This window comes from Syngnathoides biaculeatus, chromosome 8 (genome assembly GCF_019802595.1).
Source record: "Syngnathoides biaculeatus isolate LvHL_M chromosome 8, ASM1980259v1, whole genome shotgun sequence".
Taxonomy (NCBI): Eukaryota; Metazoa; Chordata; class Actinopteri; order Syngnathiformes; family Syngnathidae; genus Syngnathoides; species Syngnathoides biaculeatus.
Genome location: NC_084647.1, coordinates 14,274,602 through 14,294,629, shown reverse-complemented (window position 1 = coordinate 14,294,629; position 20,028 = coordinate 14,274,602). Strand labels below are relative to the sequence as shown.

Below are 20,028 nucleotides of genomic sequence, written 5' to 3'. Positions count from 1 at the left end.
CAAGTACAGGCTCTTAACACACTCCACATGAGCAAAAGGCAGCTGAGGACCCACAACTTCAGTCAGCTTACAGACCACTGTTGCCATGTGAGACTTTTAACAGCCAACACCAGTCTGATAAGCTAGCCGAGGAGGCGGAAATTCGGTGAGATTCGGTCAGGTGCACGCCGCCGGGCTGAAACAAGAACCGTGAAGGATGGAAAAAGGAGGCGAGCGTGGGACTATCAAATAGCAGGAGCAACCAAAAAGTTGGACGCTGTCATTCATAAGGTGGGTTCACTTACCTGGAAGATGATCATTTCTTCAAGGTATATACACATTTCCAGCCTTAGTGCAAACACGCAAACCAATGACTCACACTTGGATGCAAGTGTCGTTATTGACATGTTTATATATCATCCAATCCAAGGTCCAACCTAATAGCATAGAATTAAAAATGGGACTAGTTGTCTTAAAGTACAGTGTCACTACAAATGATGTCGCGTGGTTGGATTCAAGGTGATCCCTTCCCCACATACTGTTAGAATAGAAATACATCTATGCATAATGTCCATGATTAAGACAGACACAATGTGCAAACCTTCAACTACGTTTTACATTGATATTGCTTTTTCCTTCCTCCAATTTTTTTTTTTTGGGGGGGGGGAGGAGGGGGGGGGTAACTGACAAGTCCAGGAGCAAATAAAATATCGTCTTAACAAGTCAAAATCACGAAGATATCCCAACCCTGAAAAGAAAGAGCATCTAGAACCAGTTATATCCTGTCAGCACACTTGTCCAAACAAATCAAAAGACAATATTCCAAAATTAAATAAAAAGTCCAAAACTATTTTCAAAGGGAACTTGAGGCTTTCCCATCTTTGCATAAGGCATCGCGCGTCAGATAGGCAGTGCCCGTCGGGAGACACCACCGAACTGCTGCTTCACTTGTGAGGTCAGAGTATGGAATAATCAGAAAGTAAGACCATTAAATTAGAAGCATAACCACGCTAAGTGAGAGGAGATGAACAACCAAAAAATGGTGCAAAGTGATGTTGAAAAACAGACACAAACATACCGAGGACAGTCTGCTTTGGAGCGCTCAGCTTCTGAGCGTGGAGGTGAAGGGTGAGGTTTGTCAGCAAGTCATGAGGACGCGGGCCGGGCAGCAGCCAGCAAATGCGCGGTCAGTTCTTGGATGTTTGCGCCGCCTTCGCCTATCATCACTTGGTCTTCTCCGCCAAGTGCCTTTGCTGCTGCAGCCGTTTGGCGTAGCTCTGAGCCATCGAGTTGATGATGGAGATTACAAAGTAGCAGACCATGACCAGCACCAGCTTCTCGAACAGCCAGGACAGCCAGTTCTCATCCTAGAAAGCCAAAGTGAGTGTGGGTTATTTATTGCTATGCCAGTTTTTTTTTTTTTTTTAACTTAACTCAGTGCTCCCCCCCAGTATATCACCAGCCACTGTTTGCACCTTCGCCATACTTAAATACTTTTTATTGCATACTATATTGCCCCCAGTAGCTGATTCACTTGTCAGTTGTTAATAGAATGCCATGTGAACAATCAAATGGTGGCAAATTTGCGGGGACTCCGCTCCACCAGCCCCCGCCTCTTAATGACATGCATGGACACAGACAATACTGCCTGCAATAGTGTTCATTTTCTAAAAATGCTTAACCTCACTAGGGTCACAGGTGTGCTGGGTTCGGTCTCAGCTGACTTTGGGCAAGAGGTGGTGTGGGCTCTAAATTGGATGGCAGTCAATTGCAGGGAATATAAGGCTGATTTTTACATGTCTCACGAGGGTCTGAAATGGCAAATGGGGGTTCATTATATTAAAAGTTCACAATAAAGAAGGCTAATGGAACAACATTTGAACAGAAACAGTCCCAGAGCTGCCAACCTATAAATATTCAGTTTCGGAACATTGTCAAAATTTGTCTGACTTTCCATATTTGCAAAACCTTGTCAAGAAACCTTCCATGTTATGGTTTCAATACTTGTTATTGAAATGTTTTGATTACATTAACGTTGTAATAGGGACTGTAGTTATCAGTATGAGATTTCAACAAAAATATGTCTATGGATTCACCTTTGACAATTCTTTTAAAGTCTTAAGTCTATTAAATCAGATTAATCCGATAAACATGAAAAAAACAAGTTTTTTCATGTTCATGCTCTATTTTGCAAACAGTGCTGACTACTTGCGTCTTCCCTTGCATGCCATTCATATAATGTATTTATATTTCCTATGTCCACATCTGCTGCTGAAACCAGGTACATTCTCCCATAAAAATGATCTCATCTTAGATTACAAATATTTCTGAACAACAGCACACCTTGAACCTGCCCGCGTTCTGAAATGACGTGTGCAGTGACTAATTAATTTCCAATTCAGACACTGCTTTCTCTGGACGTGTCGCATTTTATATCTCGTAACGTACTAATTGGCCCATTATTTTGTTATTGAAAGGTTGGTTACTCTGCGAAAACTCAGTTCCAGCTAGAAGTATGTGACAACTTTACTGTATCATCACATCACTGATTTGAATGTTTTGCAACTCCATGAAATAATAGCTTAGCAATTAGCATGGCTCTGACATCTGCCCATATTTCGCTCTCCCCTCGCAACACTTCTGCAAGAAACGTGCTAAAAAGTTGATCTTATTCGCTCCAATGGAGGTGATGACCAGTGATTAACAAATGCATTAAAACCAGACGCACCAGTTTTGCCCTGTGGCTTGGCAGCCGGGTTGGCGCATTAAAATACCGTGCACCGAGCAGCTGTTCAATGTGGATCCTGGATTTCCTTCAATATCAACTCCAGCACGCTAAAGAAACTCATTGCACGTTATTGCAAATGTTTGACGGCAGTTGCTGTTAATGGTGGCTTAACCAGTTATTAGGGGACATTGTGTCATTTTTTTGACACAAGGCCATGAAGGGTTGGATTATTTTTATCTCTTAACAAATAAAAAATAAAACATTTAAAACACTGCATTTTGTATTTATTTGTGTTTTCCTTGATTAGTAGTTACATTTTTTTTAATGATGGGACGCAAAGTGCGATTAACATACAAAAAAAAAAACACTTTCACACCACTATACCATATTTTTGTGAAACTAAGTCTACAATTCAATCACAATTTTACTTAAAATCAATTATGCATTATGGATAAAACACAAACACACCCTCCAAATTATTTCTGAACCAGACCATATAGGTATCTGAAGTAATAAGTTATGTGCCATGTACAGGTGCATCTCAATTACTTAGCATTACAATTCCAAGTGTAAATCATACATTATACATATTTATTCACCACAAAACACTATTCCGTTCCAAACTCATCTCCACATTAAAATATTTTTGAAATGTTTCTTAAGTAAGGTTCTTATTTCTTGGTGATGGTAAAACGTGGGTTTTCATTTGTGAAAGGTAAAATCACCCAAAAAAACACAATTTACGAGTTTTGGAATTTAACAACAAATACTAAAAGAATAAACTTATCATTAATAAGCTTTCACATTGGAATTTTTTGAAATGCACGTGTAAAGGTCATGGCCACTTATTAAATCAGTAACCAACGGTCTTTATCTGATTTAGAAGCAAAAGCTATGAGCGAATGAAAGAGTTTTGTCCTTACCGATGATTTCTTTCTTTCACCACGATGCAGTTTGTTCCTTTGTGCTTCCAGGTAATGGCTGAAGGGCTTCTGGAGTGATGGTCCTACTTTGGGTATAGACCTGGCAAACAACAACAACAACAAAAAAAAAACAGATCAGAATGACTTTGTAATACTCACCCAAAGATCTGTAAGAGGTGCAGTTCTCAAGTGTATGACTGCTATTTTTTTTCTATTCAATATCAAGCAAAGATCCTGAAAAGAGCCATCCTGCATGTGAGTCCAGCAGGAGCAGAGGGAACTGAAACATTATGTCCAAAGCCCTCCTTTTTATACTCCTTAGCTCTCCTCGGGCACTTGTGTCAGCCCTTCAACCGGGAAGTGACTCGACATGATGTCATCACCCTTACCACCATCTGGGTGCAAAGACATCTAATCAGGGCGTTCTTACATCCTTATTAGGCAGGGTACGCTATCTTTTCCAGGGGGTGGGGCAAGGCACGATGGGCTCATGATTTCTGAACTTTAAAAGCAAATTGTTTAAAACTAACCCCCCCCCCCCCAGAAAAAGTGAGTTCCGACGGATTCCATCAGATCAGGACAAAAGCATACTGTCTAGACTCGACTAAGCAAAAGTAGAGACTGCTAAACCGACATCAATGACGGCTGATTTCAATTAGACTTGACTCGCTGTTGCCTCCCCGTGTTGTCATGCCAGCACACAAGAATACAGACAAAGATCACACGTATCCAAGAGAGTCACCAAACCTCTACCCACAATGTCAGAGAAGCATTATTCTTATTCAGCCCTAAAAAAAAAGAGCTCCTCATGTCATTAAAATCCATTCATTGTATTACAATTACAGTATTATTATTTGGGGTCAAAATTGCAGGTATTATTTTTGAAAGCCATCTGCTGTGCTCTGTTTAAAAAAGAAAAATAACAAAAATATCAATGGTGTTTCTGTATTAGCGTAATTTCCGGGCTGTAAGCCACGACTTTTTCCCCACACGCTTTCCACCCTGTGGTTTATGCGGCGATCCGGCTAATTTGTGCATTTTTTCTAACAGCCGGAAGGGGGCGCTCGTGCGGAAAAGGTAAAAGTGAGACCGTTGGAATATATGTGCCAAGCAAGTGACTTTTACCGGGTCCGATCCTGTTAGCGCTGCGCTAGCGTGTTCCTGCAGTGTCAGTTATTTTTACCGTTTTTTTTGTTTGTTTTTTTTTTTAAAACAGGCCCTGTTAGCAGGACGCTTGTGTTAGCATTAGACTCTCTGTGCACCGTCGTTCTTTGTAAATATCTCATGTTTCAATGTGGGCGCTTGCGGCTTTTACTCAGCTGGGGCGTATGTATGTACCAAATGTTACTTCCTTTACAAATGTACCGAGTAGGCTTATAACCAGGTGCGCTCTGTCGGCCGGGAATTACGGTATGTTTTTCCTCAATTTTTATAAAAACCAAGACCAATACATGGCTTGAACAAATCAAATAGTGTTTACCTGTGAGTTGCTTTCATACCATTGTTTTTGTTAGTTGTGCAGTGTTTGTATAAAAACATAACCAAAATATTGTTGTGCATGTCAATGTATTTTGATGCTAAATAGCTTTTGAATATTATCAAGACAGATTGAATAAATCAAACAGATTTAATATACACTACTATCAAATACCAAGACATCTTGAACAAATTGTATTTACTCTGGTTTATTATTCATACAGTGCATGCACCTCTTTATCATCATAACTGTATAAAGTATGAGAATCTACGATTACATACACTTAATTACAATTACATTTCAATTAAATGTGGGGGGGCTAAATCGGGGGGTGACCTAAGATGCCAATTTCTACATTTCCATCACATTACTTAGATACCGAATCATGAAAACAATTCAAAATCCAATCAAAATATCTGCTGATTAATTTTATTGGATGACTTGACCACATTATATACAACCTGAATGTTATATACAACTTGGAACCATTTGACGGTCAAAACACAAAAGAAAAAAAAAGGGACATTCTCAAAGACACTTTTATTTAAATCTCGGTTTAAGTTTCCCCACATTGCTGGGAAATACTGCCTAACTTCGTGAATCATGTCTGAATGGGACCTCACATGCCTGACCACCAGTGCTGCAAGGATGTAAATTGGTGGCAGAAAATGAAGACACCTGTTCAATTTTCCCCCGCAGTGAAATCAGTCAGAAATGATCAGCGATCAAGAAAAACTGGCGACCAGAGACAGAACCCAAAACCACTGATTCATAAAAGGTGGGTTGGGCTGACCCAGAAATGTGGCTTGCTGATAGAACAAAGGAAGCTGTGTTACCACACAGAACACACTAGGTAGGGTACAGGAAGTGTAACTGTCTTGCACTCTAAATACGACAGTGCAGTTCAACGTCTGGCTCGTGGCTTTCAAGGCCAGGGTCATCCTTAGGGTTTTCCTCCTAACTCACTTAAAACATCATCTCGTGATAATGAATATGAATAGCGTGGTGCAAACATGTTCCAGCGGCACTAAAAGGGCCTCTTCTAGGCTCATCAGATGAAGGCCAAAGCAAAAAAGAAAATGTTTTTCAAATGTTTTATTTCTTTGTTTTCAAATGCTTTGAATCGTGTAAAGCACATTGAGTTACCTTGTGCATGAAATGTACTATACCAGAAGTAGACAACCCAAAATGTCAAAAGAGCAATATTGGACCAAAGATACAAAAAGCTAATTGTTTGGAGCTGCAAAAAATTAAAGCCTTACGACGAAGCCAACATCCTGTATGTATAGATTGGTACACTATTCAAATGACTAAGAACATTCATGATTCTCACACTCGGGCTTGTAAACACGACTGCCAGCTTTTGTCTGCGAGGCGATTGCGGTACAGTATTTGGATTTAATCTAGTTCATTTTAAAACATCTGCTTACACAGGTATGTTGATCCAAGATGGCTAATACTCCAAATCCATATTTCTTCATGTTCCTATAACTGTCAGGAGGAGAGCCCCCATACCTCAGTGGTTAGAGCATTGGTTTGGTAAACCAGGTGTCGTGAGTTCGTATCTCACTGGGGCCTCGACTCCCCAAGAGGGGTTGCGTCAGGAAGGGCATCCAGCGTAAAAAACCGTGCCAAACAAATATGAGCGCTCATCTAAGATGTTAGACTGTGGCGACCCCTAACGGGAAAAGCCGAAAGAAACTTTCCTATAACTGTCAGGAAGAGCGTTCCATGTGCCAAACAAGTTTCTTGGGTTATGCGGGCATTTTGGTTTCGCTCCATTTGTGGTTTTGGACAAGCTGGGCTTTCTGGCGAGTGACATTTTCACTCCCAACTGGGTTCTCGGCTGCAAATGTACCATGCCTTCCCCGGAAATATCGTTCCCGTTATTCTTCTTATGATTGGACAACTTCTCATTACAAAGCAGATGTTTAGGTAAACCTTCTGTGTTGGCAGTGAAAGCAAATTATTCGGTCCAAGAATTGTTGAATCTGCTGTTCTCTTCAGCGATCGTTCTCTTTTTCCTTTTGCGAGCCGTAGCCCATCACACACCCACTGGTTTATTTCTGACTGGCACCTGCCATGCTGAGCTCAAAGAAGCACACATCCCAGGCTATGATGCACATCTTCGCTGACAGAAATGTTGACATTTAATATTTATTCCACACATTTTTACAGCACTGGAAATCGTTAAGAATGTTTTTGTCATGTTTGTCATCCTACAGAACTCACATTAAAACATAAAAATATAGTTTACTCCCCCTTCTTTTTCCATTTTTAAAAAAAGCTCATGAGAGCCATTAGGGTGGCGCTAGAGCCATGTGGGGCTTGGGAGCTGCGGGTTGCTGACCCCTGTGAAAATGTAAGGCTAGAACTTTATAGGCAGTGTGAGTAAGGTGGCCTACAAACCTGGGTCAATTTCATCAGTTTTGTCTTGACAAATGGGCCGAAATTAATATTGAATATTGTGAGAAACTTGTTGAAGGACATTCAAAGCGTTCCACACAATTCATAGTTTAAATGCAATGGTACCAAAGACCTATGAACTATATGTAAACTTTTGATTAGCAAAAATAATGAGTAAAATTGCTTTAAAAAAATCCCAATCATTATTTAAATAATTATTCTAGCATTTAGCAAATGGAAATAATTTGGACAATCCCAAATGATTAAAAACAGGAAAAGTTTAGTCTAATTTCAAGTCAGACAGAAAGAGGGAAAAAAAGTTTGTCTTTTTAGAGTCTACTTTAAAATGATACACGTTTGTTCGTTTTGCTCAAAACTTCATATTTTCTTTACCGTTCTTGACTTCTATATCAATATATCAGAACTTTGCAACAAGAGGAATACAGGTTTCAGGATGAAAGGAGTTGAGAACCACTGTAATGAACCATCTTACTGGGATGAAGACACTTACCCAATGAGGGAGACCATTTGCTCCACGATGTGCTTGCTGAAAGTGATGATAACAAACAGCTTCTGTTGAAAGATGACAAACAGTACGAAAGCTATAAAGCAAGACAAGAGGATACGCTTCACGTTTTAACCGTGTTGTCGGACATTAGACCAAAGCTTTCACTTTCATTGACAACAGACCGACCGGTGTCCACTAATTACAAAATCCAAACGTGGGAATATGTTTGATTTCAAACCACAAGGAGTTTTTTTTTTTTTTTTTTTTTGTGGTTGACAGTGTGAGTGGGGGGCAAACCACAATATTCCTTTCTGGTCATGAATGTGATCACCATTTTAAAGTGGATGACACATAGACCCCCTGGACAATTCTAGACAGGATATGAGGACATGTAATGTCCACCAGGTTCAAAGCGCGCACACACACACACACACACGTGCAAATAAATAAAGCCTCAAGCCGATCAAGACATTTTATTGAGCTAAACTTTCTTCAGTACGGTCCACTTTACATCCTCTTGAACCCTTGCTGCGTGTCGGCACCCTTTGTCTGAAATTTGCAATGGTGAGATCACTGGCTGGTACCACCCAGGGATGGAAAGGTATAACACTCAGTGACTCGCATGCACAAACTTGTTCAGACAAGACATATATGAGTCACTTGCGCGGAAGACTGAAAAAAAAAATAAAAAAATCACTTTTTAATTAACACACCTTTCTGATCGGAGAGAAAGTGAAAAAGTTTAAAATCTCTCTATACGGGGGTTCAGGTTTCTTTTCACAAGTTCTGTTTGGTGTTGTACATCCTCTTTCTTTTTGTAGACTGTGGGACTTGACTCATGATTGAAATGAAACTGCACAATTGCGGTTTTATTTTGGTGAAAGTAAGTTAATCCAACTTCTGACCAGCTCTGATAAACGGCTATGTGGAGACACTGACCTGTATGTGCATTTTTATGATGGCTTTCCCGATGAGAGTTGCCCCAAAGAAGGTCCAAAAAGGTACCAAGAAGTGGCCGCAGGTGATTCCCGCCAAGTCAAAAAGGGGATTCGGTATCTAAAAAGATAAAAATCATCATATGTTGGAAAATGGTTCCCTGCAACTATTATTGTAAAAAAATGTGTATGATGAAGACTAATCTTAACACTACCGAAGCACAAGCCAAGATTCCAAAGAATCCCACTTTCTGCACCATGTGTTGGACCCCCATTTTTGCTCTGGTGACAAAATCCTGCAAGGGGAAAACAGAAACATTTGATAAAACTAAGGTTCAATATTGCTGTGATCCAAAGTGTTTAATTGTCTGTGTGTGACAACATTTTTAATGACTGATATTAAAACAGCAATTTAAAAACAGTATGACTTGACATAATACAAGTTGATTGAAGATATAAATGTAGCAAACAAGCAGTCACTTTTTTCAAACTGGCAAATGATGTTGAAAATGTGTGATTTAACTTAGTGTTAATAATAATTTACCTTAGTGTATGACTATCCCCCCCGCCCCCCAAATTAATAATGTGCATCTAATCAGAACACTAATTATTCCCATTTTCAGACATTTGTGTAATACCAATCCCAGCTGTCATTGTAAATTTTGACTATCGGTGAAATCAGATTTACGCGGAAATTCGGGTTAAGTCGCCAGCGTAGGAACGGATCTCGCTTGTAGATTGAGCACTCCCTGTACATTATTTAATGTCTATAGTTGATGCTACATAAATTGTACAAAATATCTTATGCAATATATTTGGAATGATACCATTCACAACGACCCATTTTTTTATTCCGCCAAAGAATTTCCAAAAGCAGTGTTATAGAGTCTCTTCCAAAACTATTGTAACGGCAAGTTAAATAGCTTTGTTTTTGTTGTATACTGAAAAGAGTTGGGTTTAAAATCAAAGGATGAATATAAAACAAAAGTTCAAAATTCCACAGTTTATTTCATGGTATTCACATTTAGCTGTGTTAAACAACTCAGGACGGAGCGCCTTTTATTTGAACCCACCCATTTTTCAAGTGAGCAAAAGTATTAGTGACTGATTTCTCAGGTGTTGCCTTTGAGATGGATTGCTTAAACAGTGTTTGTTTTTGACTGAGGGTTTCACCTATAAAAACTGCATTTGTTGTTAAGTAAACATGAAGCCCAGAAACTTGTCTATGAAAGAAAACCATTTTAAAGCATAGAGAAGAGGGAAATTGATCTGAGCTATTGCATGAACAATGGGCAACATCTATACAACAATTTGGAATGTCGTGAAAAAGAAAAACTACCGGTGTACTTAGCAACTGACATTGAACAGGTCAGCCAAGGGTATCAATAGCAGTTGATGACAGAAACATTGTAAGAGCTGTCTAGAAACACCCAAAGACAGTCAGTGACATCGCTGCTAACCTACCGAGGGGAGGGGTGAAGTTATCACAAGCCACTGTTTGAAGAAGACTTCCAGAGAATATACCACATATGCCACAGGACGCAAACCACTTGTCAGAAAAATTAATCAGAAGGACAGATTGGATTTTCCAAGAAGGACAGAGATGAGCCACAAAAGTTTGGGAACAAAGTTTTATGGATTGATGAGACCGACATTAACCTCTACCAAAGTGATGCAAAGCACAAAGTACGGAGAAAGAAATGATCCATTTACGCTCATCTGTGAAGTATGGTGGAAATAATGTCATGGCTTGGGCTTGCAGGGCTGCTTGTAGAACGGGTTCTCAAGACTTTATTGATGATGTGGGAAAATTAATTCTGAAGTCGACAAAACTGTTTTGTCTGGGAATTTACAGAAAAATGCGTTCAAATGCGACCAGTTCAGGGTGGACCCCGCCTCCTGCCCGTTGACAGCTGGGATAGGCTCAAGCACTCCCCGCGACCCATGTGAGGATAAGCGGCAAAAGAAGATGGATGGATGCGTTCAAATGATTGAGGAGAGATTCAACATGCAACAAGAGAATGGCCCAAAACAGTGCTCACACAACAAAGGAATTCCTCATGGGGAAAAAGTGGAAGTTTTTATTCTGGCCAAGTCAATCATCAGAACTTAACCCAGTAGAGCATGCAATTTACCTTCTGAAGAGGAGATGCAAGGGAGAAACCCTCAGAAACAAATGAACTGAAAGAGGCTGCAGTAAAGGGCTGGAAAAGCATTTCAAATGAAGAATGCAGCAGTCTGGTGAAGTCAAATGGATTGCAGGCCTGATGCAGTTATTGCAAGTCAGGTTTATGCAACCAAATATTAAATGATATTCAATAAGTTAATGTATTTTCCAATATCTTTGGTCACTTGAAAAGTGAGTTGTTTAACAAATTTTCCCCCCAAAATTTCTTCAGTATACAACAAAAAGAAAGAAATTGAACTTGCCCTTCCAATGCTTTGGAGGGGAACCGTGCTAATGTCATTAATCCAAAAATAATGCCTCAAATACAAACCAAAGATGAATTGATTCTACACTCAAACTACAACCCCACAAACAACACATTGTGTGTACACTGTAAGGAAATGCTGATGTTCATAATCATCATACAAGACACAGAACCCGCTCAATTGTTTGCCTTTGATGCCGATCAGCTGTAACCCAATGTGGAGAGATCAGATGATGGCGTGTGTGACAATGTACTGCACACCAGGTTTGTCCGATTACCGTCCTGCTGACTAAGCATTTGATCTCAGCAGTGTCCAGTCATGTGAACTTGCTTCCTGACAGAGCTGTCTGTCATTCAAATTAGAGATCCGTGAAAAGAGAGGAGAGGGCGGGAGGGATGCAGACAGCACAAAGCCGAGGGTATGATTAAAGGGGGAGCAGTGCTCAGGGTGACTCACGCGCACACACAAGGATTTACTGGAAGCGTGAGGAGGGAGGGGCTTCATCGAAGTCACGTGGCACTGTGGGACCAATGACTGGACAGTTGTTTCATGGTCAGTTCCCATTATGAAGTCTTGCGGTGACCCGTTTTGATAGATACTGCGTATATGTCATGAATGATATGCAAAAAGGGAACTAGATGTGTTGTGACAGAATTCCATATTTACAGTGGGTCTAAAAAGCCTACAAACCCCCTATTCAAATGGCAGGTTTTTGTTTGAGTGGCGGGATGAATTACAAAGATAAATAATTTCACAAATTTTCTCACCATTAATGTGACATACAACCTTAAAGGTAAAGCATGATTTTTAGTATGTTATTAATGGAAAGAAGGCAGCCGGAATGGACCCATCCGTTTTTTCGCCACACAACATGATTTTGACGTAAATGGCTTTTTGTAACTCCCGCCATGAAAATCCTCTCGAGGGATTTGTTTTTGAGAAGAGCAGGAAGTGACGTTATTAGCAGACACCCACTCAGGCTGGCTCGTCTGTTTATACGACTTTTACCTGCTTGAAGGTGGCTCGTTGTTCCTTTGTGTTAGCAAAAATGCCGGCTCGTTGTATTGCTGGATATTGTTTGAACACTCGGGAGGATGGTTTCACGCTTCATACTTTAAAAAAAAAAAACATCCTCCTGAGTACGCTACATACTGTCGGGGAGTCTGTTGTTAGTTAGAAGTGATCCGCCTATCATCAAAATATGACTCAAAATGACAGGGTAATATTGCCCAGGTCATTTCACTCGATTGTGAAATATTCTCTTCTTCGAAAAGAGCTTCCGTGTTCCATAGCAATTTGCCACTACGTGTTTTTGATGGCGAATGTCCCAGTGTAACATCTGCTGAAAACGTTGCAGGCAATATGGCGACCACTTGGATGTCGAATGAGACTTCTGCAAATTTGCGCATGGATGACACGCTCTTCGCTCATATTTATTTTTTCATACAGACATTGAAGTGAAGAATGTTATATGTATTTTTCATTACAATATCTATAGGCATGACAGTGGAGTTTTAACAACACAACCGAAGAAAATAAATTCTTGAGACTGGAAGTAGAAAAAGAAATTATATGCACACCCTTCAATAATTAGGGATGTGACTCTTCAGAATTAACTAATCATATTCAATCATGCTAAATGGGAGTCAGCACCCAACTGCCAAAGAATGTGAACACCAAAGTTTGCCTATTTATAGGTCGACCATGCGATATCACATTCAAAAGCTATCCAAGTGCTATCACTCGGATTTTAAAATGGAAATAATGTCATCACAGTTGATGTCTGTGTGTAAGTCCAACCTGTGCACTCTCAGCCTGCTCCAGCATCTCCTCAAACTCCTCATATTCTTCATCTTCAGGATCAGCCCCAGACTGACGTGCTGCTCGAGCCATGAAATAAGGCGGCAGCTCTCCGATGGCAGTGCCTGCACCCTAGACATGCACAAACGGCAGTTTGAATTCTGACTTCAGTTTTCAGAAGCACATGCACGAGAACAAGATCAATGAATGTATGGATAAATAAATAAAAACAATAGATTGTGTCAAACAGAATGCATAAAATTATTGCACAAGCTATTGAAATCAGCATGCTTTGACATCGATACCGAAAATTTTTTTGTGAACAGGTTGAAGAGCTAGACTAATTGCCTGCTGTAATACTATGACTTGCTCCTGTCACTGACAAACTGTTTTTTCCTGAATTTCCCCTCTTTTGAGTTACACGAATTATAACAATATCCACTCACCCACATGAATGCCTCCAGGCGGACCTTCGACATGATGGAGAAGAGGGAGATACTTCCCGCAGACCCTGCAAGTTGCGGGCACACAATCTGGTCTGGGTACGGAGGCTCTGGAAAATCTGTTGAGCTGCACTCATACGCTGCTAGCGTCACCGATGCTATATGAGGGCCCTAAGAGAAACAAAACAAACATTTTTAATCTACTGTTCTGCATTACCTTATAGATGAGAGAACAAAAGTAACATTTGAAAGTCAATATTTGCTCTTTTCCAAACAGTTTTTGTGAAGTCGTAAGGGCCCATGCTTAAGTAATCACAAAACATATAATATGATGCAAAAATGTTATATTACAAATATTTGCGTCTTAAATATTTCGGGAGTTTTAGAAAATTGGTTTTAGAATTGCATGTTGGGACTGGCCAAATGCTGTTGTAGCCAATATTTGAGATATGAAACTTAGGTTCCTCATCCATATCTATTGGAAAATATAGTCTTTACTTTAAGAATCAACCAGTTCAAAACCACAGTGAAGCTACAGCCTAGCTCACTTGACAAATGCTATACTGATCACAAAAGTATTCCCTCTATTTATAATTTTCTTTTAAATACATTTGAAAGCCAAAACACAGACTCGCTGATGGCCTTACAGTCACTTTGTTTCCATGAGAGGTAAGAGAATGCACATTACACAAGAGCTACGACTCACACCCAAGCATTCCACGTAGGCTCAGACTTCATCTTAAATGCCCCTTTTACACATTCATCTGAAACGTTCCTTTCCCTTTCATCTGGCCCACACCCAGATATCACAGTTACAGCACCTCCAGAAAGTATTCACACCCCTTAATGCATTCCACATTTTGCTGTTACATTTATTCTACAGGTCTTTTAAGTATAGGTTTTTTTTCCCAAGTCTAAATAAAATATCCCATAGTGACAAGTAAAAGCCTTTTCAGACAGTTGTGTACATTTATAAAACAAACAAAGTACATAAGTATTCCTCTATTGCACTCAAACTTAAGTTCAGCTGCATTTGATTTCTACTGAGCATCCTCAAGATGCTTCTACAACTTTCGAATCCACTTGTGGTAAATTCAGTTGATTCATCAACATTTGGAATGACACACCGGTCTATATAAGGTCTGGTAGTTGGCAGTGCAGATCCAAACAGAAACAAAACAATATAAATTAGCGTTAAACAGTATAATTCTCACATTTTCTGCACCCTCTTGTATAGTCTTGTACTCAGGGAACCCCTTCTCTGATTGGCTGACAGGTTTCAGTTAAAAATATCCACTAATAAGCTTATATGGGCCAAAATTTCAAGGGTTTCTCAAAGTCAATATTACCGAGACATTTCAGATGCCTTAATAGCCCCCAAAACTGGTAAAATAGTGCAAATGGAAGATTATTAAAAGAACAGTCACAAGTCAGTGACACTTTATTCATCAATTGTTTTTTCCCAATTTTATGTTATTGAGAATTTTGGAGGTGTTAAGTGCTGATTTCCATGGTTTCGATTTTTTTTTTTTTTTTTTTGGTTGTTTGGAAAATTTCACAAATATGTCAGCCACTTCTCACATTGCAAATGTAGAGCAGCACTAACATTTTGGTCTTATCTTCCTTCCTGAGTTACTCTACAACGACCGATGGGCAATTGACGGTCTTCAATTAACCTAAAATGAATGGTGCATAAATGTTTACAGCACATCCATAAAGAGTATTTCTGTTACATTTCCAACACATGTGGTTTGACACTAGCAGTATAACCGCCCCATAGGTAGAGACAGACACATGGTATCTGACAGATTGTCATGTCATCAATAATGGCTAAAAAGATGCGTTGTTAAACTTTTTAGGCTTCACCACCTGGCCTCAAGAACAGACCCACCTGTAGCCACGCCACAGCAACTCTATTATGCTGCAGTCAAGTGATAGAGACAATTGTGACCAAAGATGGGGAGCGTATTATTACAGAGTGGTGACGGCAACGTGTCCTCCACTCTGAAGCTGCACCATAATACAGAGGAGCCTTCATCAATTCACACACAGTCCACTTAAAATAGGATTATATTACAACATTTCTTCACACGAGACATTTTTTTCTGGGCTGTTCTGTTCATGAGAGAAACCAACAATCCTCAATCAATTGGCATGTCACTAGATGTTACAGTTAGAATTTACTGAGAAAACCCACACAGACTTAATGGAAAAATGAAAAAAAAAACCTGATAATGTTCTTCATCTCTCTCAGTTAACAACTACTCAGAAATAAATAGTGATTAAATTTCAGTTTTTCCATGAGGAAAATGTCGTCATCATCCCCATCCATTACACCGGTGGTGGGAAAATGTATTGCCACAAAAAAAAAAAAAAAAAAAGGAATGGAGGCCATGTTAATGGAGGCCGTGTTCCAATACTGGCAGTAAAACCTCCCTCACACCCAGATGGGAGCGCAGATTAGGTCACACTCTCCACATGAATCACGCAACCACTAAACATACACATTTGACGTTTTCAGATCTCCTTCTCCGCTTTTCAGTGAGAAACTGTGTGAAACAATAAAAGGAAAAAATATGGGGATGGAAATAGTTGAATCATGTGCCCAGTATAAGCACAAATTACCATGCCAATTTATAGCCACTCCATCTGTTTGCATCTGAGGATTTCTCATCTTTCCCCAAAACCACAGAAAGAAAACATCACTGCCACTTTAAAGTTATGCGCAGTCATTCATCAACTGCCTCTTCAAGGAAGGACATGAGATTTTGCTGGGGTAAACAATGAAGGTGGAATATGAAAATCAAGGAGGTCAAGTTAGAAGTCAGGCACAAATATGAAAAGCAAGTCTCCATATGTGGTTATTACTCAGCCGGTGTCCAATGAAAACCATGGATAAAAAGAAATTCACAAACCAAGGTGATAAATGCTCTACATGACAGCCTGAAAGTAGCCTGAACGTAACAGTCTCATAACTTAGATTAGATACTGGAATATTTTCATAGTTCAGGGAAATGTTGAAAGTACATCCTTTTTTCCCCCCACCCTAATGATAAACTGCAGTAGGAAGCAATACTAATTTTTAAAAACTTGTAGCTCCAACTTGAGGAGTAGAAACTTTCTTGATAGCATCTTTCAGTGATACAGACTTCCATATAACAATATGATGGCTCTCAGGTGGAGGAGACTTCCATCAAGGGCAGAAGGATTAAAAAAAAAAAAAAAAAAAAAAAGTGACAGCTTGTTTGTATCTGGACGTCAGCAATGAATTTCAAAATGAACGCCTGACAAACACCAATCGAGAGAGCAATTCCTGCTTGCATTTATTAAATAGGCCTTGCATTTCATTTTTGTACGACACAAAGTGATATATTAGTACTGACTAAAAACCCAACATATTTGCTGCAAGCAGATGGAAAATCCTGGAAATTCAGTGGATGACTGGGTGGTTGTTGTAATGGCACATGTGATCAAGCAACGTGTATTGACGAAGTTGTTTACGGCAACCAACCAAATGGTGAGCTAGATTATATCACCCAATACACATTGCAATTGCATACTTAGACTCAGAACTGTATTTTACACTGTTCTTCATAAAAAAAAAAAAACAGTATAAAATCGTATCTATAAATCCCATGTCTGATTTTTTCCCCACTGCATAATTGGAATCTTACCAGATAGAGAAGGAAGGTGTGCAAACCAGTCCCAAGGCCAACAGAGGATAGAATTCCTAGACCTACCCAGTACGCGCACCAGAGGAACCTCTTCTCTAGGTACTGGACGTACTAGTACAAAAAAGAAAGAAAATTAATTATACTTCTATTAATATGTCGTGTTTTTGGCAAAATGAGTTAAAGCAGGAAACATTGAACAAGATCCCTGTACTGTAAACACCCATTTTTGAGGCTTTAGTACTTAGGTGTCCCAGAAATGTCAACAAAAAGCCCAAGACAAAGCTAACATGCAGAGTTTATGCTTTCAGTAAGATATCTAGCATAACAGTAGTTTCATACGAGGGACCCTTAGGAGGCATGTATTTCCTGCAAATGTGGCCCAAATTACAAAATATGTTAATTTTGGGGAAATCACCTTCAGAGGTTCCACTGTATTTAATTTGTGCGAAATTTGTCTTATCTCTGTGATTCGATCCATAGTGATGATAAGCAGGACAGAATAGATGGATAATAATATCCATCTATCCATTTCCTTAGCCGCTTATCCTCACAAGGGGCGCGGGGAGTGCTGGACCCCTATCCCAGCTGACAACGGGCAACACCCTGAACTGGTTGCCAGCCAATCACAGGACACACACAGACAGACAACAGTTGCACTCACAGTCACACATAGGGACAATTTAGAGTGTCCAATTAATGTTGCATGTTTTTGGGATGTGGGAGGAAACCGGAGTGCCCGGAGAAAACTCACGCAGGCACGGGGAGAACATGCAAACTCGATACAGGGAGGGCTGGGATTGAACCCGGGTCCTCAGAACTGCGAGGCCAACGGTTTCCAGCTAGACTGTCACATCATTAGATATTGTCAGAAGCTTTGGGAGTGCCTATACAAAAACCTCTGCTAATGTTGACGACAGTCACAGAAGAATTTATGTACAACATTCACTCCACTGTTCAAAGGTTACACAGGAAACTGTGACATTGGGCTCATGCAACACTGTTTTAAAGAGTGACTTATCTTTAACCTTTAAACAAACTGGTGAATGTGGTTTATCTTTCACGTGCATATGCACAGACAAAACTCAGCCTTACTTTTTGATGTGATCCCTCTATGGAGTAGGCAGCAGAGAAGAGACTACATAACACTAAAACTAAGAACACGATGCCCCGGCGTCGCCAAAGCCTGAATAAGAAAGGAAAACAAAAAAACATCACATTTTATTTTGTTTTGTTTTCCCTAAGTCACGCAGGCATAATTTATACATAAGAGCATGGTAAAAATCAAGAAATGTTCATTAAATAGGTAATAAGTTAATATGATAAATAAAAAAGGCCAAACAGGAAAATCAATTGGGTTTCTTACTTAATTGTCCACTCCTTTAGCTTTATTAAGGTCTCGAGGAGAAAGTAATGGAGTGTGGTAATGGGCCTCCTCCACAACACAAGAGATAGGCGTTCTTCCTTCTCTTTCTGCCGCCTCTCTCTTATGGTTGAATCTGCAAAGAAACCATAACTGTGATCATGTCATTCAGCACCACTTGCATTTACATCAATTATTATATTTATGTTCAATGCTGAATATATATTACATCTAGTCTTATTCTGGTGTCAGACCTGATACAATCTAAAATTGATCTTCTGGCTGACTTTTATCATGCATTCAGCAGTGCAATCACGTGATAACCCCCCCAGAGATGTGCGCCATCAACTAAACAGAACTTGAGTTGGAAATTAAGAGGAATATTTCGAATAACCAACCTGTGGAGTTGCCATTCTGTTTCTCTTTCGATCCTGTACGTCTTTGAGGCTTTTCACAGCTGTCCCCATTGGCTGCCATGTCAGTCAACGTCAACCTTACCAACAAAGTGTTGGAAATCACAAGTTGTTGTTTGAAGAAACCTAACAGTCACGGTTCTTTGCCTTGTATTTGAAATTTTACGCGTTTCAAAACACTGAACTGTGAAAAAATACCCGAAACCGTTTCTGCGTCCCTCAAGACTTTTGCGTCAACACTTGGTCATCATATAACCTTGCTTGTGAAGCAAGGCCAGTCTGCATTACAGCACATTTCTTCACCCCCACTTGCTAACCGGTTAGCCAAGCCGCTAAGAGAGGGACGTCGTACGATCCGTTCAACCGAATGTGCACTTCAAAGGTCAATACGAACCTCTCATTCATGATATGTAAAACGCTCCTATATTCCAAGTAGAAATAATTTTGTCAAAAACACGACATTTAACGACATAATCGAAATGTATCTGTGCCGATGAAATGACAGCCATACCTATTTCCTGCCTTTTTCACCCGGAAACAAATCTGAGACGCCAAAATAAAAATGATCGTTTGTGTCGAGAAACACGAGTAAATAATGTTTTTTTTTTTTTTTTTAAATCCAGACTTGTTCGGGGAATGAATATTAACAGCTGAGATTTTTTTCCAATTTCTCTAATTGTTTTAGTGCTAAGTTCCCAAAGGCTTGTGAAATAATTGCTTTTAATGTGAAATATTAAGTGGTACTGTAGTTCCATTAGCAGTATTGCGATCCAATCGCCGTTTGCCAAATTTGCAAATAGAGCCGACAGATGTGGAAGCGTATTTGAAACTTAACAGCCTTAAAGTATTACATAAAAATAATAAAAAAAAATTGAAAATCATTGTTAGGGTTAGGATATGGTCAAGGATGACACGGTCGCTGATGCACTTCGTTCAATTTATTACGAGC

The 20,028-nt window shown here is 39.7% G+C and overlaps 1 protein-coding gene across 3 annotated transcripts; it reads right to left on the bottom strand.

The window, feature by feature from the left end:
• Positions 1-373: 373 nt before the first annotated feature.
• On the bottom strand, positions 374-19,721 carry vmp1 (vacuole membrane protein 1). 3 transcript variants are annotated; one of them, XM_061827976.1, is made up of 12 exons: positions 19,591-19,721; positions 19,065-19,159; positions 18,670-18,802; positions 18,399-18,489; positions 17,307-17,417; positions 13,636-13,803; positions 13,190-13,321; positions 9,172-9,252; positions 8,961-9,077; positions 8,025-8,086; positions 3,631-3,730; positions 374-1,346 (listed from the first exon to the last, which is right to left on the bottom strand). In XM_061827976.1, the coding sequence occupies exons 2-12, from the start codon at positions 19,141-19,143 to the stop codon at positions 1,203-1,205; spliced, it is 1,218 nt and encodes a 405-aa protein (XP_061683960.1). In that variant the 5' UTR covers positions 19,144-19,159; positions 19,591-19,721; the 3' UTR covers positions 374-1,202. The 3 variants fall into 3 exon arrangements, with proteins under 3 accessions (XP_061683960.1, XP_061683959.1, XP_061683961.1); XM_061827975.1 differs by having other exon boundaries at positions 19,474-19,597; XM_061827977.1 differs by lacking the exon at positions 19,591-19,721 and adding an exon at positions 19,278-19,467.
• Positions 19,722-20,028: the final 307 nt, after the last annotated feature.

What these genes read in the sequence shown, in the direction of transcription:
- vmp1 (XM_061827975.1), bottom strand. An exon ending in AGCAGGCTGAGAGTGCACAG is followed by an intron (nt 9,253 to 13,189) that starts GTTGGACTTACA and finishes TTCCCCTTGCAG; the next exon opens with GATTTTGTCACCAGAGCAAA. An exon ending in CAAATGGTCTCCCTCATTGG is followed by an intron (nt 3,731 to 8,024) that starts GTAAGTGTCTTC and finishes GTTGTTTGCCAG; the next exon opens with GTCTATACCCAAAGTAGGAC.